Here is a 25,277-nt window from a genome sequence, read left to right as displayed (position 1 = left end):
AAGGGCTAGGAGTAATAGCACTAGGGAAATAGTGTCACATATTGCCCCCTGTATAATGGAGGGAAGGTTCCTTCTCACCGGACTGTTCTATAAATGGACAGAAGTTGTTTTGTTCACAGAACGTGATCAGTTACCACGAGCAACAGCACATACACTGATTACACACAGAGCATCATATAATCACCCACAGACTCTAGTGGGCACATGATAGAGGGCTGATACAGAGATGGATGCAAACCCAATGTTTCGCAGCTGAGCAATTAATCATACCTCGCACTGTGCCCCGACTGTCTTGCAATGGCGGTCGCAGGGAGAAATTATTTGCAAAGTGATTTGACAGTCAGGGGCAGTTATGCAGAGTGGAGGCAAAAACGCAGGCAGGTGGCAACCATCGTCTCAGCCTGCATCTACGATCCCATACGCCCTAACAGTGGCTCCGGCGTCTAACTTTCCCGTGGCTGTACTGCATAGGGGTAACCAGAAGTTTAATAACCAACTGATCCGTGACCAACACTACAGATATGTCCTCTTACATCTTTGCTCCGTGTGTTACACAATGCGTGAGTGCTGTGTGACTCGGTAGCGCTGAACGTCTTTTTAGGCGTTTTTTTTATTCTTCTTCTGTTGATTAAAATGATATGCGGCATGCATATAGTCTCTGTGTGATTGCGACTGTATTTGCATACAAAATGCTATGCTACAACGTGGCATTTGTAACGTGGCATTTCGGATGCAGATAGAGCCGCAATTATGTAGAGAATATAGGCATGCCGCATATAATTTTAATCAGCAGAAGCTGCTTGTACGTCTTAGTACATTACTGTGCGTCTAAGTCGCATTTTCGTGGAAAAGAAACACACAAAAAGACACTCGGCGCTATAGAGTCCCACCACGGTATAGCGCAACTTCAAGGACTGTTTAGCGGGACTGCAGCAGGGATGTGAGAGGACACATCCGTAGGTCTTTGTACGCAGCCGCCGGGAATCGCAAAGCTGCCGCTGGGCGTCTCAATACAGATCCGGGGGGCTGCGGCATTTGTATATTTTCGCACAGCTGCGGCAGCATTAGCGCTCATGTCTGAATCAGGCCCAGAGTATGGAAGAACTCTTGTTTAATATTGCAATACCGCATCTCCCAGACACAGGAATATCACTGTGTTCATCAGTAATAAGCAGCGCAGCTCTCTTGTACACGTCACGCGATTCCAGCCTACGCTCACCTGTGCACTGGATGAGGTCGGCACACCTCGCAGACGCTGTCGTCACGTGACGCCTCCAACACGGAGCTGGGGAACCAGATTGACGTTTTACAGCCCGGGTATCCCAAGCATGAAATGTAGAACCTGCAGCGAGAGGAGAAACGGACTGTGTGGGTCGACTGCTTTTAAAGCCACCGTTCACGCATAAAGCTATCCGCAAACTTACCCAACAGTGGTGGTCATTCCGAGTTGTTCGCTCGTTGCCGATATTCGCTATGCTGCGATTTGTTGCTAAATGCGCATGCGCATGGTACGCAGCGCGCATGCGCCAAGTTATTTTACACAAAACTTAGCAGTTTTGCTGTTGTTCGTGCGGCGCTTTTCAGTCGCACTGCTGATCGGTGAATGATTGACAGGAAAGGGGCGTTTCTGGGTGGTAACTGAGCGTTTTCAGGGAGTGTGCTAAAAAACGCTGGCGTGTCAGGGAAAAACGCAGGAGTGGCTGGCCGAACGCAGGGCGTGTTTGTGACGTCAAACCAGGAACTGAACGGACTGAGCTGATCACAATCTAGGAGTAGGTCTGGAGCTACTCAGAAACTGCAAGGAAATATTTAGTAGCAATTCTGCTAATCTTTCTTTCGCTGTTCTGCTATGCTAAGATACACTCCCAGAGGGCGGCGGCTTAGCATGTGCACTGCTGCTAAAAGCAGCTAGCGAGCAAACAACTCGGAATGACCACCAGTGAACAGCAACAGGCATCAAACAAGCTCACACTGTGGAACACATTTTATGTTCACTGATATAATCTGAGACTCGTTAAGCAATCAAATATTATGTAAGAAAACGTTCAGCACAACAGCAGAAGGCAAGCTCTGGTTTCAGGTTGTATTATTGTACAGAAGAGTCCTCACTGACTGGGTATCCTACGCCACATGGAGCGAGACGCCAGGCGGTATTGTGAAGTACTTTGGACGCAGCTCCTTCTAGTACCTAACACTAACGGCACCTAACCCTGTCGGCATCCTCAGGCTGCCGACTTTTCCCATGGCGGCATTTCAGTATGACATTGTGAACCTGTTGACAGTTTGAGGATGTCGACTTGGTGTCTGTTGACAGTTTGAACCACGTTGACGGTCTGACGTCAACATGGTGATGTCGACATTGTAATTGTCGACGTGGTTACTGTTGACCATTTGACTGGATGTACAGTGTATCAGATGATGAGCTGCGGCACGAACACAGTCACACACAGGAAAAGGTATATAAACTGAATGCAGCCCTGCGCTACTAAGATAAGCTTCTGGTTTTTAACAGGCGGGATTCACCCTTCAGAATTCCAAATACATAAACTGATACAAAGTGACAAATAGTTTAAAAAACTAGCGCTGCTTAAAAGTATTAAAATTTAAAAGATAAAAACATCAAAAAAGAAAACTTGAAAACATGAAACTTCATCCAAATCGGCAGTCAGGTGGTTCCACGTAATTGAAAAGACACTCACATCAAAATTCTATCTCGCTTTCCCGTAAAGGTATCTTTAAACCAGTGGAAACCAGATGATCGCTCATCAGAAGAGGTGAACCATAGGAATGACACTTCCATTAGTGTTCTGTCCCAAATGCACTAAAAGGTTTCTTTCTAATTCCCCAAACGCTGCAGACAGGAGGCAGGCAGACCGATGTACATAAAAACACACAATGGTTTATTCATCCAACACAGGCCCTCATTCCGAGTTGATCGCTCGCTAGCTGCTTTTAGCAGCATTGCACACGCTAGGCCGCCGCCCTCTGGGAGTGTATCTTAGCTTAGCAGAAGTGCGAACGAAAGGTTAGCAGAACTGCTCGTAAAATTTTTCCTGCAGTTTCTGAGTAGCTCCAGACTTACTCCTAGCTTGCGATCACCTCAGTCCGTTTAGTTCCTGGTTTGACCTCACAAACACGCCCTGCGTTCGGTAAGCCACTTCCCCGTTTTCCCAGGTACGCCTGCGTTTTTACCTGGCACGCCTGCATTTTTTAGCACACTCCCTGAAAACGGCCAGTTACCACCCAGAAACACCCACTTCCTGTCAATCACTCACCGATCAACAGAGCGACAGAAAAGCGTTGCTCGACCTTGTGTAAAACTGCATAGTTTTGTGTGAAAGTACTTCGCGCGTGCGTACTGCGGCCCATACGCATGCGCAGTTTAGCCATTTTTTTTACCTGATCGCTGCGCTGTGAAAATCGGCAGCGAGCGATCAACTCGGAATGAGGGCCATAGTACACATGAATGCTGCAACAAACGTCCTGCAGTCGGTGGGTGGTCCGTCACAGCAATAACTTCAACGCGTTTCAGGGATTCCCTCCCCTTTGTCAAGAAGTGATCACTTCTTGACAAAGGGGAGGGAATCCCTGAAATGATCACTTCTTGACAAAGGGGAGGGAATCCCTGAAACGTGTCTGCAGCGTTTGGGGAATTAGAAAGAAACCTTTTAGTGCATTCGGGACAGAACATGAGCGATCATCTGGTTTCCACTGGTTTAAAGATACCTTTACGGGAAAGCGAGATAGAATTTTGATGTGAGTGTCTTTTCAATTACGTGGAACCACCTAACCGCCGAATTGGATGAAGTTTCAAGTTTTCTTTTTTGATGTTATTTATCTTTGAAATTTTAATACTTTTAAGCAGTGTTAGTTTTTAAACTATTTGTCACTTTGCAACAGTCACACACAGATGCACAGATTTCGGACACCAAGGTGGTTAAGGCACGCTAGCAAAGCAGTCTTGTCGCTACTGTGTGCTTTAATTATGTGCATAAGACGCACATTTTAAACAAATGCAGGTTTTATTGCAGCATGGATTAGACACAACATGGCCTACAGCATAATACATAATAAAAAGCAAGTAAATACAATGGCTGAAATCATATCAATCTAGCTGAGGCATTCACAAACATTTTACTTTGCTGAGCTCTGTCTCGGAGTATAATTACGAACGTTAACACTCCTGAAGGCTTCACTCACCCTCCGTCTCTCTTGCTCTTCAGAACCATATCCCTACTGCACTGCGGACACTTGCGTATGGGCAGAGGTGTTTCTGCATAGATCTCGTGCTGTTCCACATTTTGCACGGCCTGTCCAAAATACTGGGACAAAGCCTCATCCAGCCTGTTAAGGGAAGAAAATCGTGGTCGTAGCGAGATATAAAACTATTTTCTGAATTAGAGATAAAGAGGAGCATAGCACCACTTACTTGGTGGCTTTGGCTACAGCTTCTATGAAGACCTGCTTGTATTTCTGCACCTGCTGCCTTAGGACGGTGAACTTGTCCTTCTTGCCTTCGCAGATCAGCTTCAAGTCAGCCTCCAGCTCTGCTCGTAGGTCGGGCTTGGACATCTCGAAGCCCATGGAATCGTAACCTAGAGAAACGGCAAATACATTGAGGATCACGGATGACCGTGGAAATCCGCAGTGCAAATGCTCTTTTGTGATGTCGTGTGCACTCAAGTTTATGTATCTCTGCATGGAATGATGGCATCCGCAGAAAGACAAAAGTTGGCAATTGCCAAAGGGAGGAGATGAATGGATGTGGAAAAAGAGGAAGATGCGAGAGGAGCAAGTAATAAGGAAGAGAAAAGGAACGACTGGTGTCTGAGATCTTATCAGGTAGTAGGGATTAGAGGGGGTTTCATAACTAGTGCTTGCTCCTTGCCATCCCCACTAAACTAGAGTCTACCAGTGTTCCCTAGATTGCCATCCCCACTAAACCAGAGTCTACCAGTGTCCCCTAGATTGCCATCCCCACTAAATCAGAGTCTACCAGTGTCCCCTAGATTGGATGGTAGAAGAAAATTGTTTAGGAAAACACTGGTTCAATTCTATCGCACATGGGGGGTCATTCCGAGTTGATCGTAGCTGTGCTAAATTTAGCACAGCTATGATCAGGTACTCAGACATACGGGGGGATGCCCAGCACAGGGCTAGTCCGCCCCACATGTCAGTGCCGCCCCCCCCCCCCCGCAGAAATGCAAAAGCATCGCACAGCGGCGATGCTTTTGCATTTGAGGAGTAACTCCCGGCCAGCGCAGCTCCTGCGGCTGGCCGGGAGAACCTCTTTGCTGCCCGGGTTGCAGCGGCTGCGTGTGACGTCACGCAGCCGCCGCGGCCCACCCCCCCAACGGTCCGGCCACGCCTGCGTTGGCCGGACTGCGCCCCCCTAAATGGCGGCTTAACTTTGCCGTCCAAGCCCCCTCCCGCCCAGCGACCGCCTCTGCCTGTCAATCAGGCAGAGGCGATCGCTAGGCAAAGACGGCCTTCGGCCATCTGGCATGCGCTGGCGCACTGCTGCACGCGCAGTTCCGACCCAATCGCTGCGCTGCGATAAACTGCAGCGAGCGGGTCAGAATTACCCCCATGGAGTCCAGCCCCCAACATGCGCCCTTAACGCAGGCCTCGCAGACATGAAAACTCATGATGCAGGTGTTTTTGGACAACCAAAGGATATGCAAACAGCTCTAAGCTCAGATGGGTTCCTCACCTTCCACCAGCCCCATCCCAAGCTCTCCAGGCAGGAACCTTTGCTCAGGTGTGAGACCCACGTACATACGTGACTTAATAGTCTCAATGTGCTCAGCGTGGGTTGCGTCAGTCCCTGCACGAGAAAAACACACGAGTGTACCAGATATGCAGCACCACAATAACGTTATGGAGACAATACTTATTTTGAATTCCACAGGAATAAATTACTGTCTATGCTGTTTGATAGCTTGGGGCCTTGTACATTCCACAAGAAGCCCCTGGGGAATGATGACAAAGGGCGTTTATTAGGTCGTCGTCTACCGAAGATGCGAGGAAGAGGATTCTCTACAAATTCTTAAAAGGTGCCAAAACATTGCCCCAGTGACCTTAACAGTCACAAATAGCCATGAAGAGACAGGGCACAATTAGCGCAGTCGATGAGTGAATACAAATTCAGATGCCAACCGGATTTTCTTTTCCTTGATTAAATGAATGGTATTTTGGGGACTACAACCCATTTGCAACCAATCAGGTGCAAAGCAGCCTAATTGGTGGTAAGGAATCACAGCATGTATGGGCACCTTCAGGAACGTTTTATTTTTTTTTATTAACAAATTAACTTTACACCCCCGATGTTTCCCTGTGGAAACCTATGTACCCTGCTGCAGAAAAATAAGAATTTACTCACCGGTAATTCTATTTCTCGTAGTCCGTAGTGGATGCTGGGAACTCCGTAAGGACCATGGGGAATAGCGGGCTCCGAAGGAGGCTGGGCACTCTAGAAAGAATTATGACTACCTGGTGTGCACTGGCTCCTCCCACTATGACCCTCCTCCAAGCCTCAGTTAGGACACTGTGCCCGGACGAGCTGACATAATAAAGAAGGATTTTGAATCCCGGGTAAGACTCATACCAGCCACACCCATCACACCGTACAACTCGTGATACTATATCCAGTTTTACAGCATGAAAACAACAGAGCCTCTCAACAGATGGGTCAACAATAACCCTTTAGTTAACAATAACTATTTACAAGTATTGCAGACAATCCGCACTTGGGATGGGCGCCCAGCATCCACTACGGACTACGAGAAATAGAATTACCGGTGAGTAAATTCTTATTTTCTCTGACGTCCTAGTGGATGCTGGGAACTCCGTAAGGACCATGGGGATTATACCAAAGCTCCCAAACGGGCGGGAGAGTGCGGGTGACTCTGCAGCACCGAATGAGAGAACTCCAGGTCCTCCTCAGCCAGGGTATCAAATTTGTAAAATTTTGCAAACGTGTTTGCCCCTGACCAAGTAGCAGCTCGGCAAAGTTGTAAAGCCGAGACCCCTCGGGCAGCCGCCCAAGATGAGCCCACCTTCCTTGTGGAATGGGCATTTACAGATTTTGGCTGTGGCAGGCTTGCCACAGAATGTGCAAGCTGAATTGTACTACAAATCCAACGAGCAATCGTCTGCTTAGAAGCAGGAGCACCCAGCTTGTTGGGTGCATACAGGATAAACAGCGAGTCAGATTTTCTGACTCCAGCCGTCCTGGAAACATATATTTTCAAGGCCCTGACAACGTCTAGCAACTTGGAGTCCTCCAAATCCCTAGTAGCCGCAGGCACCACAATAGGCTGGTTCAGGTGAAACGCTGACACCACCTTAGGGAGAAACTGGGGACGAGTCCTCAATTCTGCCCTATCCATATGGAAAATCAGATAAGGGCTTTTACATGATAAAGCCGCCAATTCTGACACTCGCCTGGCTGAAGCCAAGGCCAATAACATGACCACTTTCCACGTGAGATATTTCAGATCCACGGTTTTTAGTGGCTCAAACCAATGTGATTTTAAGAAACTCAACACCACGTTGAGATCCCAAGGTGCCATATGAGGCACAAACGGGGGCTGAATATGCAGCACTCCTTTCACAAACGTCTGAACTTCAGGTACTGAAGCTAGTTCTTTTTGAAAGAAAATCGACAGAGCCGAGATCTGTACTTTAATGGAGCCTAGTTTTAGGCCCATATTCACTCCTGCTTGCAGGAAATGCAGAAATCGACCTAGTTGAAATTCCTCTGTTGGGGCCTTTTCGGCCTCGCACCATGCAACATATTTCCGCCATATGCGGTGATAATGATTTGCCGTAACATCTTTCCTGACTTTAATAAGCGTAGGAATGACTTCTTCCGGAATACCTTTTTCCTTCAGGATCCGGCGTTCAACCGCCATGCCGTCAAACGCAGCCGCGGTAAGTCTTGGAACAGACAGGGCCCCTGCTGAAGCAGGTCTTGTCTGAGCGGCAGAGGCCACGGGTCCTCTGAGATCATCTCTTGAAGTTCCGGGTACCACGCTCGTCTTGGCCAATCCGGAACCACGAGAATTGTGTTTACTCCTCGCTTTCTTATTATTCTCAATACCTTCGGTATGAGAGGCAGAGGAGGGAACACATAAACCGACTGGTACACCCACGGTGTCACTAGAGCGTCCACAGCTATCGCCTGAGGGTCCCTTGACCTGGCGCAATATCTTTTTAACTTTTTGTTGAGGCGGGACGCCATCATGTCCACCTGTGGTTTTTCCCAACGGTTTACCAGCATCTGGAAGACTTCTGGATGAAGTCCCCACTCTCCCGGGTGGAGGTCGTGTCTGCTGAGGAAGTCTGCTTCCCAGTTGTCCACTCCCGGAATGAACACTGCTGACAGTGCTAGTACATGATTCTCCGCCCATCGGAGAATTCTTGTGGCTTCTACCATTGCCATCCTGCTTCTTGTGCCGCCCTGTCGATTTACATGGGCGACTGCCGTGATGTTGTCTGACTGGATCAGCACCGGCTGGTGTAGGAGCAGGGATTTTGCTTGACTTAGGGCATTGTAAATGGCCCTTAGTTCCAGAATATTTATGTGAAGGGAAGTCTCCTGACTCGACCATAGTCCTTGGAAGTTTCTTCCCCGTGTGACTGCCCCCCAGCCTCGAAGGCTGGCATCCGTGGTCACCAGGACCCAGTCCTGTATGCCGAACCTGCGGCCCTCTAGAAGATGGGCACTCTGCAGCCACCACAGTAGAGACACCCTGGTTCTTGGAGACAGGGTTATTAAGCGATGCATCTGAAGATGCGATCCGGACCATTTGTCCAACAGGTCCCACTGAAAGATTCTGGCATGGAACCTGCCGAAGGGAATTGCTTCGTAAGAAGCTACCATCTTTCCCAGAACCCTCGTGCAGTGATGCACCGATACCGGTTTTGGTTTCAGGAGGTCTCTGACTAGAGATGACAACTCCCTGGATTTCTCCTCCGGGAGAAATACTTTTTTCTGGACTGTATCCAGAATCATACCCAGGAACAGTAGACGTGTCGTCGGAACCAGCTGTGACTTTGGGATATTCAGAATCCAGCCGTGCTGGTGCAGCACTTCCTGAGATAGTGCTACTCCCACCAACAACTGTTCCTTGGACCTCGCCTTTATTAGGAGATCGTCCAAGTATGGGATAATTAAAACTCCCTTTTTTCGAAGGAGTATCATCATTTCCGCCATAACCTTGGTAAATACCCTCGGTGCCGTGGACAGTCCAAACGGCAGCGTCTGGAATTGGTAATGGCAATCCTGTACCACAAATCTGAGGTACTCCTGGTGAGGATGGTAAATGGGGACATGCAAGTAAGCATCCTTGATGTCCAGGGATACCATGTAATCCCCCTCCTCCAGGCTTGCAATAACCGCCCTGAGCGATTCCATCTTGAACTTGAATTTTTTTATGTATGTTTTCAAGGATTTCAAATTTAGAATGGGTCTCACCGAACCGTCCGGTTTCGGCACCACAAATAGTGTGGAATAGTAACCCCGGCCTTGTTGAAGTAGGGGTACCTTGATTATCACCTGCTGGGAATACAGCTTGTGAATTGCCGCTAGCACCGCCTCCCTGTCCGAGGGAGCAATCGGCAAGGCAGATTTTAGGAACCGGTGGGGTGGAGACGCCTCGAATTCCAGTTTGTACTTTTGAGATACTATTTGAAGGATCCAGGGATCCACCTGTGAGTGAGCCCACTGATCGCTGAAATTCTTGAGGCGGCCCCCCACCGTACCTGGCTCCGCCTGTGGAGCCCCACCGTCATGCGGCGGACTTGGAAGAAGAAGCGGGGGAGGACTTTTGCTCCTGGGAACCTGCTGTTTGTTGCAGCCTTTTTCCCCTACCTCTGGACAGAAAAGACCCGCCTTTTCCACGCTTGTTTTTCTGGGTCCGAAAGGACTGAACCTGATAAAACGGCGCCTTCTTAGGCTGTGAGGGGACATGGGGTAAAAATGCTGACTTCCCAGACGTTGCTGTGGAAACTAGGTCCGAGAGACCATCCCCAAATAATTCCTCACCCTTATAAGGCAAAACTTCCATGTGCCTTTTAGAATCTGCATCTCCTGTCCACTGGCGAGTCCATAAGCCTCTCCTAGCAGAAATGGACAATGCACTTACTTTTGATGCCAGCCGGCAGATTTCCCTCTGTGCATCTCTCATATATAAGACTGAGTCTTTGATATGGTCTATGGTTAACAGGATCGTGTCTCTGTCTAGTGTGTCAATATTCTGACAGTTTATCTGACCACGCAGCGGCAGCACTGCACATCCATGCTGACGCAATAGCTGGCCTAAGTATAATGCCTGAGTGTGTATATACAGACTTCAGGATCGCCTCCTGCTTTCTATCAGCAGGTTCCTTGAGGGCGGCCGTATCCGGAGACGGTAGTGCCACCTTTTTAGACAAACGTGTGAGCGCTTTATCCACCCTAGGGGGTGTTTCCCAACGTGACCTATCCTCTGGCGGGAAAGGGAACGCCATTAGTACCTTCTTAGGAATTACCAATTTTTTATCAGGGAAAGCCCACGCTTCTTCACACACTTCATTTAATTCATCTGATGGGGGAAAAACTACGGGTAGTTTTTTCTCCCCAAACATAATACCCTTTTTAGTGGTACCTGTATTTATATCAGAAATGTGTAACACCTCTTTCATTGCCTCAATCATGCAGTGAATGGCCTTAGTGGGCATCAGGTTAGACCATGGGTCTTCAACCTGTGGCCCTCCAGCTGCTGTGGAACTACACATACCAGCATGCCCTGCCTCAGTTTTAGCATACATTAATAGCAAAACTGTGGCAGGGCATGCTGGGATGTGTAGTTTCACAGCAGCTGGAGGGCCACAGGTTGAAGACCCATGGGTTAGACTCATCGTCATCGACACTGGTGTCAGTATCAGTGTCGACATCTGCGTCTGCGGTCTGATGTAGCGGGCGTTTCAGAGCCCCTGATGACCTTTGAGACGCCTGGACAGGCACAAGCTGAGAAGTCGGCTGTCCCACATTTGGCATGTCGTCAAATTTCTTATGTAAAGAGTCTATACGTGCACTCATTTCTTTCCATAAGCACATCCACTCAGGTGTCTGCCCCGCAGGGGGTGACATCCCTCCTAAAGGCATCTGCTCCGTCTCCACCTCATTATCCTCATCAAACATGTCGACACAGCCGTACCGACACACCGCACACACACAGGGAATGCTCTAACAGAGGACAGGACCCACAAAATAAGAATTTACTTACCGATAATTCTATTTCTCATAGTCCGTAGTGGATGCTGGGGACTCCGAAAGGACCATGGGGAATAGCGGCTCCGCAGGAGACTGGGCACAAAGTAAAAGCTTTAGGACTAGCTGGTGTGCACTGGCTCCTCCCCCTATGACCCTCCTCCAAGCCTCAGTTAGGATACTGTGCCCGGACGAGCGTACACAATAAGGAAGGATTTTGAATCCCGGGTAAGACTCATTACCAGCCACACCAATCACACCGTACAACTTGTGATCTGAACCCAGTCAACAGCATGATAACAGAAGGAGCCTCTGAAAAGATGGCTCACAACAACAATAACCCGATTTTTGTAACAATAACTATGTACAAGTAATGCAGACAATCCGCACTTGGGATGGGCGCCCAGCATCCACTACGGACTATGAGAAATAGAATTATCGGTAAGTAAATTCTTATTTTCTCTAACGTCCTAGTGGATGCTGGGGACTCCGAAAGGACCATGGGGATTATACCAAAGCTCCCAAACGGGCGGGAGAGTGCGGATGACTCTGCAGCACCGAATGAGAGAACTCCAGGTCCTCCTCAGCCAGGGTATCAAATTTGTAGAATTTAGCAAACGTGTTTGCCCCTGACCAAGTAGCTGCTCGGCAAAGTTGTAAAGCCGAGACCCCTCGGGCAGCCGCCCAAGATGAGCCCACCTTCCGTGTGGAATGGGCTTTTATAGATTTTGGCTGTGGCAGGCCTGCCACAGAATGTGCAAGCTGAATTGTACTACAAATCCAACGAGCAATCGTCTGCTTAGAAGCAGGAGCACCCAGCTTGTTGGGTGCATACAGGATAAACAGCGAGTCAGATTTTCTGACTCCAGCCGTCCTGGAAACATATATTTTCAGGGCCCTGACTACGTCCAGCAACTTGGAATCCTCCAAGTCCCTAGTAGCCGCAGGCACCACGATAGGTTGGTTTAAGTGAAATGCTGAAACCACCTTAGGGAGAAATTGAGGACGAGTCCTCAATTCTGCCCTGTCCGTATGAAAAATTAGGTAAGGGCTTTTATAGGATAAAGCCGCCAATTCTGATACACGCCTGGCTGAAGCCAGGGCTAACAGCATTACCACTTTCCAAGTGAGATACTTCAAGTCCACAGTGGTGAGTGGTTCAAACCAATGTGATTTTAGGAATCCCAACACTACATTGAGATCCCAAGGTGCCACTGGAGGCACAAAAGGAGGCTGTATATGCAGTACTCCCTTGACAAACGTCTGAACTTCAGGTACAGAAGCTAGTTCTTTTTGGAAGAATATCGACAGGGCCGAAATTTGAACCTTAATGGACCCTAATTTGAGGCCCATAGACAGTCCTGTTTGCAGGAAATGCAGGAATCGACCCAGTTGAAATTCCTCCGTAGGGGCCTTCCTGGCCTCGCACCACGCAACATATTTACGCCAAATACGGTGATAATGTTGTACGGTTACATCCTTCCTGGCTTTGATCAGGGTAGGGATGACTTCATCCGGAATGCCTTTTTCCTTCAGGATCCGGCGTTCAACCGCCATGCCGTCAAACGCAGCCGCGGTAAGTCTTGGAACAGACATGGTCCCTGCTGGAGCAGGTCCTGTCTTAGAGGTAGAGGCCACGGGTCTTCCGTGAGCATCTCTTGAATTTCCGGGTACCAAGTCCTTCTTGGCCAATCCGGAGCCACGAGTATAGTCTTTACTCCTCTCCTTCTTATGATTCTCAGTACTTTTGGTATGAGAGGAAGAGGAGGGAACACATACACTGACCGGTACACCCACGGTGTTACCAGAGCGTCCACAGCTATTGCTGAGGGTCCCTTGACCTGGAACAATATCTGTCCAGTTTTTTGTTGAGGCGAGACGCCATCATGTCCACCTTTGGTTTTTCCCAACGGTTTACAATCATGTGGAAGACTTCCGGGTGAAGTCCCCACTCCCCCGGGTGAAGATCGTGTCTGCTGAGGAAGTCTGCTTCCCAGTTGTCCACTCCCGGAATGAACACTGCTGACAGTGCTATCACATGATTTTCCGCCCAGCGAAGAATCCTTGCCACTTCCGTCATTGCCCTCCTGCTTCTTGTGCCGCCCTGTCTGTTTACGTGGGCGACTGCCGTGATGTTGTCCGACTGGATCAATACTGGCTGACCCTGAAGCAGAGGCCTTGCCTGACTTAGGGCATTGTAAATGGCCCTTAGTTCCATGATATTTATGTGAAGTGACGTTTCCATGCTTGACCACAAGCCCTGGAAATTTTTTCCCTGTGTGACTGCTCCCCAGCCTCTCAGGCTGGCATCCGTGGTCACCAGGACCCAATCCTGAATGCCGAATCTGCGGCCCTCTAGGAGATGAGCACTCTGTAACCACCACAGGAGAGACACCCTTGTCCTTGGAGATAGGGTTATCCGCTGATGCATTTGAAGATGCGATCCGGACCATTTGTCTAGCAGATCCAACTGAAAAGTTCTTGCGTGGAATCTGCCGAATGGAATCGCTTCGTAAGAAGCCACCATCTTTCCCAGGACCCTTGTGCACTGATGCACTGACACCTGGCCTGGTCTTAGGAGTTTCCTGACTAGGTCGGATAACTCCCTGGCTTTCTCTTCCGGGAGAAACACCTTTTTCTGTACTGTGTCCAGAATCATCCCTAGGAACAGCAGACGTGTCGTCGGAATCAGCTGCGATTTTGGAATATTTAGAATCCATCCGTGCTGTCTTAGTACTATTTGCGATAGTGCTACTCCGACCTCTAACTGTTCTCTGGACCGTGCCCTTATCAGGAGATCGTCCAAGTAAGGGATAATTAAGACGCCTTTTCTTCGAAGAAGAATCATCATTTCGGCCATTACCTTGGTAAAGACCCGGGGTGCCGTGGACAATCCAAACGGCAGCGTCTGAAACTGATAGTGACAGTTCTGTACCACAAACCCGAGGTACCCTTGGTGAGAAGGGCAAATTGGGACATGGAGGTAAGCATCCTTGATGTCCAGAGACACCATGTAGTCCCCTTCTTCCAGGTTCGCTATCACAGCTCTGAGTGACTCCATCTTGAACTTGAACCTTTTTATGTAAGTGTTCAAGGTTTTCAGATTTAAAATGGGTCTCACCGAGCCGTCCGGCTTCGGTACCACAAACAGCGTGGAGTAATACCCCTTTCCCTGTTGTAGGAGGGGTACCTTGATTATCACTTGCTGGGAATACAGCTTGTGAATGGCTTCCAATACCGCCTCCCTGTCGGGGGGAGACGTTGGTAAAGCAGACTTCAAGAACCGGCGAGGGGGAGACGTCTCGAATTCCAATTTGTACCCCTGAGATACTACCTGCAGGATCCAGGGGTCCACTTGCGAGTGAGCCCACTGCGCGCTGAAATTCTTGAGACGGGCCCCCACCGTGCCTGAGTCCGCTTGTAAGGCCCCAGCGTCATGCTGAGGACTTGGCAGAAGCGGGGGAGGGCTTCTGGTCGTGGGAAGAAGCTGTCTGTTGTAGTCTTTTTCCCCTTCCTCTGCCCCGGGGCAGATATGAGTGGCCTTTTGCCCGCTTGCCCTTATGGGGACGAAAGGACTGAGCCTGAAAAGGCGGTATCTTTTTCTGCTGCGAGGTGACTTGGGGTAAAAAGGTGGATTTCCCAGCCGTTGCCGTGGCCACCAGGTCCGATAGACCGCCCCCAAATAACTCCTCCCCTTTATACGGCAATACTTCCATATGCCGTTTGGAATCCGCATCCCCTGACCACTGTCGCGTCCATAATCCTCTTCTGGCAGAAATGGACATCGCATTTACTCTTGATGCCAGAGTGCAAATGTCTCTCTGTGCATCTCGCATATATAGGAATGCATCCTTTAAATGCTCTATAGTCAATAATATATTGTCCCTGTCCAGGGTATCAATATTTTCAGTCAGGGAATCCGACCAAGCCACCCCAGCACTGCACATCCAGGCTGAGGCGATTGCTGGTCGCAGTATAACACCAGTATGTGTGTATATACTTTTAAGGATATTTTCCAGCCTCCTATCTGCTGGCTCCTTAAGGGCGGCCGTTTCTGGAGACGGTAACGCCACTTGTTTTGATAAGCATGTGAGCGCCTTATCCACCCTAGGGGGTGTTTCCCAACGAGCCCTAACCTCTGGTGGGAAGGGATATAGTGCCAATAATTTTTTAGAAATTAGCAGTTTTCTGTCGGGGGTAACCCACGCTTCATCACACACTTCATTCAATTCATCTGATTCAGGAAAAACTACGGGTAGTTTTTTCACACCCCACATAATACCCCTTTTTGTGGTACTTGCAGTATCAGAGATGTGCAAAACCTCCTTCATTGCCGTGATCATGTAACGTGTGGCCCTACAGGAAAATACGTTTGTTTCTTCACCGTCGACACTGGAGTCAGTGTTTGTGTCTGGGTCCGTGTCGACCCACTGAGGTAATGGGCGTTTAATAGCCCCTGACGGTGTTTGAGACGCCTGGACAGGCACTAACTGAGCTGCCGGCTGTCTCATGTCGTCAACAGTTTTCTGTAACGTGCCGACACTGTCACGTAATTCCTTAATTACGGCCATCCATTCAGGTGTCGACTCCCTAGGGGGTGACATCACCATTATAGGCAATTGCTCCGCCTCCACATCATTTTCCTCCTCATACATGTCGACACACACGTACCGACACCCAGCACACACACAGGGAATGCTCTGATAGAGGACAGGACCCACTTAGCCCTTTGGGGAGACAGAGGGAGAGTTTGCCAGCACACACCAGAGCGCTATATATGTATAGGGACAACCTTACAATAAGTGTCTATCCCTTATAGCTGCTTATATCTGTTATTTTGCCAAATAAGTGCCCCCCTCTCTTTTTTACCCTGTTTCTGTAGTTGCAGGATGCAGGGGAGATTCTGGGAGCCTTCCTACCAGCGGAGCTGTGTGGGAAAAATGGCGCTGTGTGCTGAGGAGATAGGCCCCGCCCCCTTCACGGCGGGCTCTTCTCCCGCTTTTTTCTGGAAAACTGGCAGGGGTTAAATACATCCATATAGCCCAGGAGCTATATGTGATGTATTTTTCGCCAACTAAGGTAAATTCATTGCTTCCCAGGACGCCCCCCCCCAGCGTCCTGCACCCTCAGTGACCGGAGTGTGAAGTGTACTGAGAGCAATGGCGCACAGCTGCAGTGCTGTGCGCTACCTTATGAAGACAGGAAAGTCTTCTGCCGCCGATTTATGGACCTCTTCTTGCTTCAGCATCTGTAAGGGGGCCGGCGGCGCGGCTCCGGGACCCATCCATGGCTGGGCCTGTGATCGTCCCTCTGGAGCTAATGTCCAGTAGCCTAAGAAACCCAATCCACTCTGCACGCAGGTGAGTTCGTTTCTCTCCCCTAAGACCCTCGATGCAGTGAGCCTGTTGCCAGCAGGTCTCACTGAAAATAAAAAACCTATTTAAACTTTTACTCTAAGCAGCTTAGGAGAGCCACCTAGATTGCACCCTTCTCGTTCGGGCACAAAATCTTAACTGAGGCTTGGAGGAGGGTCATAGGGGGAGGAGCCAGTGCACACCAGCTAGTCCTAAAGCTTTTACTTTGTGCCCAGTCTCCTGCGGAGCTGCTATTCCCCATGGTCCTTTCGGAGTCCCCAGCATCCACTAGGACGTTAGAGAAAAGCCCTTTGGAGGGACAGAGTGAGAGTATGCCAGCACACACCAGAGCGCTATATAATGCAGGGACTAACTGAGTTATGTCCCCTATAGCTGCTTTTTCTATATAACTGTATAATGCGCCTACATTTAGTGCCCCCCCTCTCTTTTATACCCTTTTCTGTAGTGTAGACTGCAGGGGAGAGCCAGGGAGCTTCCTTCCAGCGGAGCTGTGAGGGAGAAATGGCGCCAGTGTGCTGAGGGAGATAGCTCCGCCCCTTTTCCGCGGCCTATTCTCCCGCTTTTTCCTGGATTCTGGCAGGGGTATTTACCACATATATAGCCTCTGGGGCTATATATTGTGGTATTTTTGCCAGCCGAGGTGTATTTATTGCTTCTCAGGGCGCCCCCCCAGCGCCCTGCACCCTCAGTGACCGGAGTGTGAAGTGTGTGTGAGGAGCAATGGCGCACAGCTGCAGTGCTGTGCGCTACCTTGGTGAAGACTGATGTCTTCTGCCGCCGCTTTTCCGGACCTCTTCTTGCTTCTGGCTCTGTAAGGGGGACGGCGGCGCGGCTCCGGGACCGAACACCAAGGACTGGGCCTGCGGTCGATCCCTCTGGAGCTAATGGTGTCCAGTAGCCTAAGAAGCCCAAGCTGGCTGCAAGCAGGTAGGTTCGCTTCTTCTCCCCTTAGTCCCTCGCTGCAGTGATCCTGTTGCCAGCAGGTCTCACTGAAAATAAAAAACCTAATTTCTATACTTTCTCTCTAAAGGCTCAGGAGAGCCCCTAGTGTGCATCTAACCTCGGCCGGGCACAAAATCTAACTGAGGCTTGGAGGAGGTTCATAGTGGGAGGAGCCAGTGCACACCAGGTAGTCATAATTCTTTCTAGAGTGCCCAGCCTCCTTCGGAGCCCGCTATTCCCCATGGTCCTTACGGAGTTCCCAGCATCCACTAGGACGTCAGAGAAATAACATTTCCTTGTTCTCAGCTTGTGGTATTTAACATCGGTTACTCCAGCTGCTGTGGAACTACACACCCCAAAATGCCCTGCCTCAGTCTTAGCATGCTGTAATAGCACACCTGTGGTTGGGCATGCTGGGAGGAGTCGTTCCACAGCAGCACGTTGAATACTACTGCTCTAAAAAGTGTTCTACACCATCAGGGAGACGGTTATAGCAGGTCCCACACAACAAATGGCTGATCCGGCAGATGCAGACTTACCGATCCCATGCTTGTCCATCAGAGCGATAAGATCTGCCTCTGTAAGGAGCTGTGGGGCAGTGGTCTCTCCATCCACCATCTCCACCGTGGTGGGCTGGAATCTGGCGCCCATCTCATACACCGGGATGATCTACATTAATAAAATATATGTGTGCATCAAACAATGTGCTAATGTGTCCATGACAAATAGAAATCAACCATCTAAAACTGTACTATGGACGAACAAGAGAGTTCATTACTGTAATTATTCAATCGCTTTTTGTGCTTTTTTTTTAATCCCTGAATGTTCGATTTGTATTCTTTGCTGAAGTTACTTTGTCTTTACATAAATTTAAATCATCCACCAACAAATTTACTGTGATTATATATAGAGACCTAGGCCCAGATTTATCAAGCCAGAGAGTAATACATTGCACTGTGATAAAGTACCAACCAATCAGCTCCTGTCATGTTTCAAACCCAGTCTGTAACATGGCAGTTAGGAGCTGGTTGGTTGGTACTTTATCACGTTCAATTTATCACTCTCCAAGACGTGATAATCTGGGCCCTCATTTATCATTCTGACATTATAAATGTGCAATGCAGGAACCTTTTATCAGAAATAAGAGCCCGTACCACAGCTGGGTAGAATGTAGTGGGCATCCTGACGCTTGGAATACCAGCAGCCAGAAGACCGGCGCCGGAATCCTGACACCCGTGAGAATCTCGACAGTCAACAACCTGAACGTAAGTATGCCGGGAAGAGTTAGGGTTAGGCTGCGGCAAAGGAGGGTTAGGATAATGAGTGTCGGGATGCCACTGTTGGTCTTGTGACCACCTGCACCCTAAACGCTGGTATCCCGTACCCAACCCAGCTGGGTCACAGGCTACAGATCTGCAAGAAGATCAAAAAATTTTCTTCATATTCTTTTAAAACCTAACGTTGAAAAAGGACTCCTGTTGTTAATAAATCAGCCTTCACACTTTTAAATTCTTAAATTGCCCAGCTCCCTGTAGCCACCGCCTATACCCCAGTATAATGTCTCTCCAGTGTCCCCTAGTGGATGAAAAAGAACAAGGAGATTTATGGTAAGAACTTACCCTTGTTAAATCTCTTTCTGCGAGGTACACTGGATTCCACAGGGAATAACATCGGGTGTAGAGTAGAATCTTGATCCGAGGCACCAACAGGCTAAAAGCTTTGACTGTTCCTAAGATGCATAGCGCCGCCTGCTCTATAACCCCGCCTCCGTGCACAGGAGCTCAGTTTTGTTAACCAGTCCAATGCAGCAGCAGGTAGAAAAGAGACGACAACAGTTAGTAGCCACACAGAACCACATTCTCACGACAGGAGAAGGTACCAGCGGCTAATGCCATACAAACCCAAAGAAGCTAAGTGCGTCAGGGTGGGCGCCCTGTGGAACCCAGTGTACCTCGCAGAAAGAGATTTAAAAAGGGTAAGTTCTTACCATAAATCTCCTTTTATGCAGCGGGGTACACTGTATTACACAGGGAATAACATTGGGGATGTCCTAAAGCAGTTCCTCATGGGAGGGGACGCACTGTAGCGGGCACAAGAACCTGGCGTCCAAAGGAAGCATCCTGGGAAGTATCGAAGGCATAGAACCTTATGGACGTGTTCACTGAGGACCACGTAGCCGCCTTGCACAACTGTTCAAGGGTCGCACCACGGCGGGCCGCCCGAGAAGGTCCAACAGACCGAGTAGAATGGGCTTTAATGGTATCAGGAGCCGGAAGGACAGTCTGTACATAAGCATGTGCAATCCCCATTCTAATCCATCTGGTCAAGGTCTGCTTATTAGCAGGTCAGCCACCTTTGTGAAAACCAAAAAGAACAAACAGAGAGTCAGATTTCCGAACTGACTCCGTTCTTTTCACATAAATACAGAGAGCCCGTACCTCATCCAAAGACTTCTCTTTGGATGACAAACCAGGAGATGTAAATGCCGGAACCACAATTTCTTGGTTAAGGTGGATAGAAGACACCACCTTAGGCAGATAACCAGGGCAGGTCCTAAGAACCACCCGGTCACGGTGAAAAATCAGGTAAGGTGAACGACAGGATAAGGCACCCAAATCTGAAACCCGTCTAGCAGAGGCAATAGCCAGCAAAAAACAGGATTTTAATACCTACCGGTAAATCCTTTTCTCCTAGTCCGTAGAGGATGCTGGAGTCCACTTATTGACCATGGGGTATAGACGGTTCCGCAGGAGCCATGGGCACTCTTAAGACTTTTCAATGGGTGTGAACTGGCTCCTCCCTCTAGGCCCCTCCTCCAGACCTCAGTTATAGGAACTGTGCCCAGGGAGACGGACATTTAGAGGAAAGGATTTACTTTAATACTAATGGTGAGATACCTACCAGCTCACACGTCAACCATGCCGCACAAACGGCAATTAACATTACACACGCCAACAAGCATGAATCAAATGCAGCAACAAGCTAAAACTAACATAACACAACTTGTGTATAACTAAACTGCAGGTAAAGTACGCACTGGGACGGGTGCCCAGCATCCTCTATGGACTAGGTGAAAAGGATTTACCGGTAGGTATTAAAATCCTGTTTTCTCATACGTCCTAGAGGATGCTGGGGTCCACTTATTGACCATGGGGTTTAAACCAAAGCTCCAGTACAGGCGGGAGAGTGCGGATGGCCCTGCAGCACCGATTGACCGAACTTGAGGTCTTCATCGGCCAAGGTATCAAACTTATAGAATTTTGCAAACGTGTTTGACCCCGACCAAGTAGCTCCTCGGCAAAGCTGTAATGCCGAGACCCCCCCGGGCAGCCGCCCAGGATGAGCCCACCTTCGTAGTGGAATGGGCCTTCACCGACTTCGGCAACGGCAATCCTGCCGTAGTATGAGCTTGCTGAATCGTATCTCTGATCCAACGCGCAATAGTCTGCTTGGAAGCAGGACACCCAATCTTATTGGGAGCATTCAGGACAAACAAAAACTCTGTTTTCCGAATTCGAGCTGTTCTAGCGACATACATTTTCAAAGCTCTAACCACATCTAGAGACTTTGACTCAGTGAACGTGTCAGTAACCACTGGCACCACAATAGGTTGGTTAATGTGGAAAGAAGAAACCACCTTTGGAAGAAAATGTTTGCGAGTTCGCAACTCTGCCCTATCTTCATGGAAGATCAGGTAAGGGCTCTTGTGAGACAAGGCCCCTAATTCAGACACCCGCCGTGCGGATGCCAATGCCAAAAGCATCACCACCTTCCAAGTGAGAAACTTCAACTCTATCTCTCGTAGAGGCTCAAACCAATCCGATTGAAGGAACTGCAACACCACATTAAGGTCCCATGGTGCCACCGGAGGCACAAATGGAGGCTGAATGTGCAGAACGCCTTTCACGAAGGTCTGAACCTCTGGAAGAGAGGCCAATTGTTTTTGGAAAAACACTGACAAGGCCGAAATCTGGACCTTGATTGACCCCAATCTGAGGCCCGCCTCCACACCAGCCTGCAGAAAATGGAGAAAACGTCCCAAGTGAAACTCTTCCGTAGGAGCCTTCTTGGATTCACACCAAGACACATATTTTCTCCAAATACGGTGGTAATGTTTAGACGTTACTCCTTTCCTGGCCTGAATAAGGGTGGGAATTACTTCTTTCGGAATACCCTTACGGGCTAGGATCCGGCGCTCAACAGCCATGCCGTCAAACGCAGCAGCGGTAAGTCCTGATACACGCACGGCCCCTGCTGCAGCAGGTCCTCACGAAGAGGAAGAGGCCGAGGATCTTCTATGAGCAACTCCTGAAGATCCGGGCCAAGCCCTCCTTGGCCAGTCTGGGGCAATGAAGATTGCTCGAACCCTTGTTCTTCTTATGATCCTGAGAACTTTTGGGATCAGTGGAAGTGGAGGGAAGACATACACTGACCGGAATACCCACTGGGTTACTAGAGCATCCACTGCTATTGCTTGAGGGTCTCTCGACCTGGAACAATATTTCTGAAGCTTCTTGTTGAGACGAGATGCCATCATGTCTACTTGAGGAACTCCCCAAAGACTTGTCACCTCTGCGAAGACTTCTTGGTGGAGGCCCCACTCTCCTGGATGGAGATCATGTCTGCTGAGGAAGTCTGCTTCCCAGTTGTCCACTCCTGGAATGAAAATTGCTGACAGAGCTTTTGCATGCCTTTCTGCCCAGAGAAGGATCTTTGTCGCCTCTGCCATTGCTGCTCTGCTTTTCGTTCCGCCCTGCCTGTTTATGTAAGCAACTGTTGTTACATTGTCCGACTGGATCTGCACGGGATGATCTTGAAGAAGATGTACCGCTTGTCGAAGGCCGTTGTAAATGGCTCTCAATTCCAGCACGTTTATGTGAAGGCAGGCTTCCTGACTTGACCATTTTCCTTTCAAGCTTTCCCCCTGAGTGACAGCTCCCCAGCCTCGGAGACTTGCATCCGTGGTTACCAGGACCCAGTCCTGAATCCCGAATCTGCGTCCCTCTAGTAGGTGCGGACTGTGTAGCCACCACAGGAGTGAAATCCTGGCTCTTGACGACAGGACAATTTATCGGTGCATGTGAAGGTGGGATCCCAACCACTTGTCCAACAGGTCCCAATGGAATACTCTGGCATGGAACCTGCCAAACTGTATGGCCTCGTAGGCCGCCACCATCTTCCCCAACAACCGAATGCACTGATGGATCGACACACTGGATGGTTAAAAGAACTGTTTTACCATTTTCTGGATTTCCAGAGCCTTTTCCACCGGGAGAAATACTCTCTGAACTTCCGTGTCCAGAATCATCCCGAGAAAAGACAATCTTGTTGTCGGTTCCAATTGTGACTTTGGATAATTTATGATCCAACCGTGTTGTTGGAGTATCGAGAGGGTGAGCGTGATGTTTTTTAACAACTGCTCCCTGGATCTCGCCTTTATCAGGAGATCGTCCAGATAAGGAATTATATTGACTCCCTTTTGACGAAGGAGTATCATCATCTCCGCCATCGCCTTGGTGAATACCCTCGGCGCCGTGGAGAGACCGAAAGGTAACGTCTGAAACTGGTAATGGCAATCCTGAACCGCAAATCTCAGATAAGCCTGGTGAGGAGGATAAATGGGAACATGCAGGTAAGCATCCTTGATGTCTACCGACACCATGTAATCCCCCTCCTCTAGACTGGAAATCACTGCCCGGAGTGATTCCATCTTGAACTTGAACCGCTTCAAGTAGAGGTTCAAACTTTTTAGGTTCAGGATCGGTCTGACCGAGCCGCCCGGCTTCGGAACTACAAAGAGGCTTGAATAAAACCCCTCCCCTTGTTGTGACAAAGGTACCAGGACTACGACCTGATCCTGACATAATTTTTGGATTGCCACTGTTACTGCTTCTCTTTCTTGAAGAGAAACTGGCAAGGCTGATATGAAAAATCAGCATGGGGGAACGTCTTGAAACTCCAGCTTGTATCCCTGGGATACTATTTGCAATACCCAGGGATCCAAGCCAGACAGAATCCAACCTTGGCTGAACAGTTTGAGACGTGCCCCCACCCGAGCGGCCTCCCGCAAGGGAGTTCCAGCGTCATGTTGAAGATTTGGCAGAAGTAGGGGTAGACTTCTGCTCCTGGGAACCTGGAGCCGCTGTGGGCTTCTTTCCCCTTCCTCTTCCCCTTCCTGCAAAGAAGGGGGAACCTCTCGCTCTATATAATAAATCAGCGCAGAAGCCGGTTTACGGGCCTTCAACATAGTTTGAATGACCGCCTCAGAAAAACCTTTGGCCCTTAGGACGGAAGCTTCAAGAGCCACGCCATCAAAGCCAGTCGGGCCAAATCCTGGTCGACACAGGGGCCCTGAACTAGAAGGTCTGGGCGTTGTGGAAGTAGAAGAGGACGCTCTAGAGAGACCCTGTAGGTCTGAGAACCAATGCCGTCTGGGCCACGCTGGAGCGAGCAGAAGTAGGATTCCTCTTTCTTGCTTGAACTTCCTTATTACCCTGGGCAGGAGTGACACCGGAGGGAACACATACGGCAGCCGAAAGTTCCATGGAATAGCCAGTGCGTCCACAAACGCTGCTTGAGCATCCCTTGTTCTTGCTCCGAAGACCGGAACCTTGTGATTGTGTCGAGATGCCATCAGGTCTACATCTGTTAGGCCCCACTTGTCCACTAGGAGTTGAAATACTTCTGGATGAAGGCTCCACTCTCTGGTGTGTACGTCCTGAAAACTGAGGACGTCCGCTTCCCAGGTGAGGATTCCCGGAATGAACACTGCCACTGAAGTATCCTTGACACTTCCCTCATTGCCATGTGGCTTCGAGTGCCGCCTTGATGATTTATGTACGCCACCATGGTGGTGTTGTCTGACTGTACTTGAACAGGCTTGTTCTGTATCCAAAGCAGGGCTAGTTTCAATGCATTGAACACTACCCGCAGTTCCAGAATGTTTATCGGGAGGAGAGACTCTTCCCTGGTCCACCGACCCTGAAGAGTGTGTTGCTCCAATACTGCGCCCCAACCCCTCAGACTGGCATCCGTCGTCAGCAGGACCCAGTTGGAGATCCAGAAGGGACGACCCCTGTCCAATCGCTGATCCTGGAGCCACCAAGACAGAGACAGGCGAACCTCCGGAGTTAGGGAGATCATGCGAGTCCTGATCCGGTGGGGTAAGCCGTCCCTTTTGGAGAGAATCAACTTCTGGAAAGGGCGGGAGTGAAATTTAGCGTACTCTACCATGTCGAAAGTCGACATCATGAGGCCCAGTACTTGCATCGCTGAGTGTATCGACACACGTGGGCGAGATAGAAAGTGTCTTATTTTGTCCTGAAGTTTCAGGACCTTGTCCGGAGACAAAAGCAACCGCTGCTTGTGTGTGTCCAACAACGCTCCCCGGTGCAGCATGCTCTGAGCAGGAACCATGGAGGATTTCTTCCAGTTGATGAGCCACCCGTGGGTTTGTAGGAACTGGACTGTTATTTCCAGATGACGTAGGAGAACCTCTGGTGAGGTTGCCAGGATCAACAGATCGTCCAGATACGGTAGGATCCTGATGCCCCGAGAGCCGTCATAACCGCCATGACCTTGGTGAAATTTAGTGGAGCCGTGGTCAAACCAAAAGGTAAGGCCTGAAATTGGTAATGTAGGTTGCCAATAGCAAACCGCAGGTATTGTTGTTGCGAAATGGCAATAGGGATATGTAGGTATGC

The 25,277-nt window shown here is 49.3% G+C and overlaps 1 protein-coding gene across 1 annotated transcript in view; it reads right to left on the bottom strand.

The window, feature by feature from the left end:
* The window catches only part of TOP3A (DNA topoisomerase III alpha), an 87,754-nt gene that overhangs the window by 24,781 nt on the left and 37,696 nt on the right, over positions 1-25,277 (bottom strand). The window contains exons 15-19 of the mRNA XM_063934946.1: positions 18,114-18,243; positions 5,714-5,827; positions 4,430-4,595; positions 4,201-4,344; positions 1,220-1,342 (exon numbers count right to left, since the gene is read on the bottom strand). Coding sequence (XP_063791016.1) covers positions 1,220-1,342; positions 4,201-4,344; positions 4,430-4,595; positions 5,714-5,827; positions 18,114-18,243 — 677 coding nt within the window. The remainder of the gene's footprint in view (positions 1-1,219; positions 1,343-4,200; positions 4,345-4,429; positions 4,596-5,713; positions 5,828-18,113; positions 18,244-25,277) is intronic.

Source organism: Pseudophryne corroboree, chromosome 7, assembly GCF_028390025.1.
Source record: "Pseudophryne corroboree isolate aPseCor3 chromosome 7, aPseCor3.hap2, whole genome shotgun sequence".
NCBI classification, from domain to species: domain Eukaryota; kingdom Metazoa; phylum Chordata; class Amphibia; order Anura; family Myobatrachidae; genus Pseudophryne; species Pseudophryne corroboree.
The sequence above is the reverse complement of the archived record's forward strand: the minus strand, read 5'-3'. Positions and strand labels throughout refer to the sequence as shown.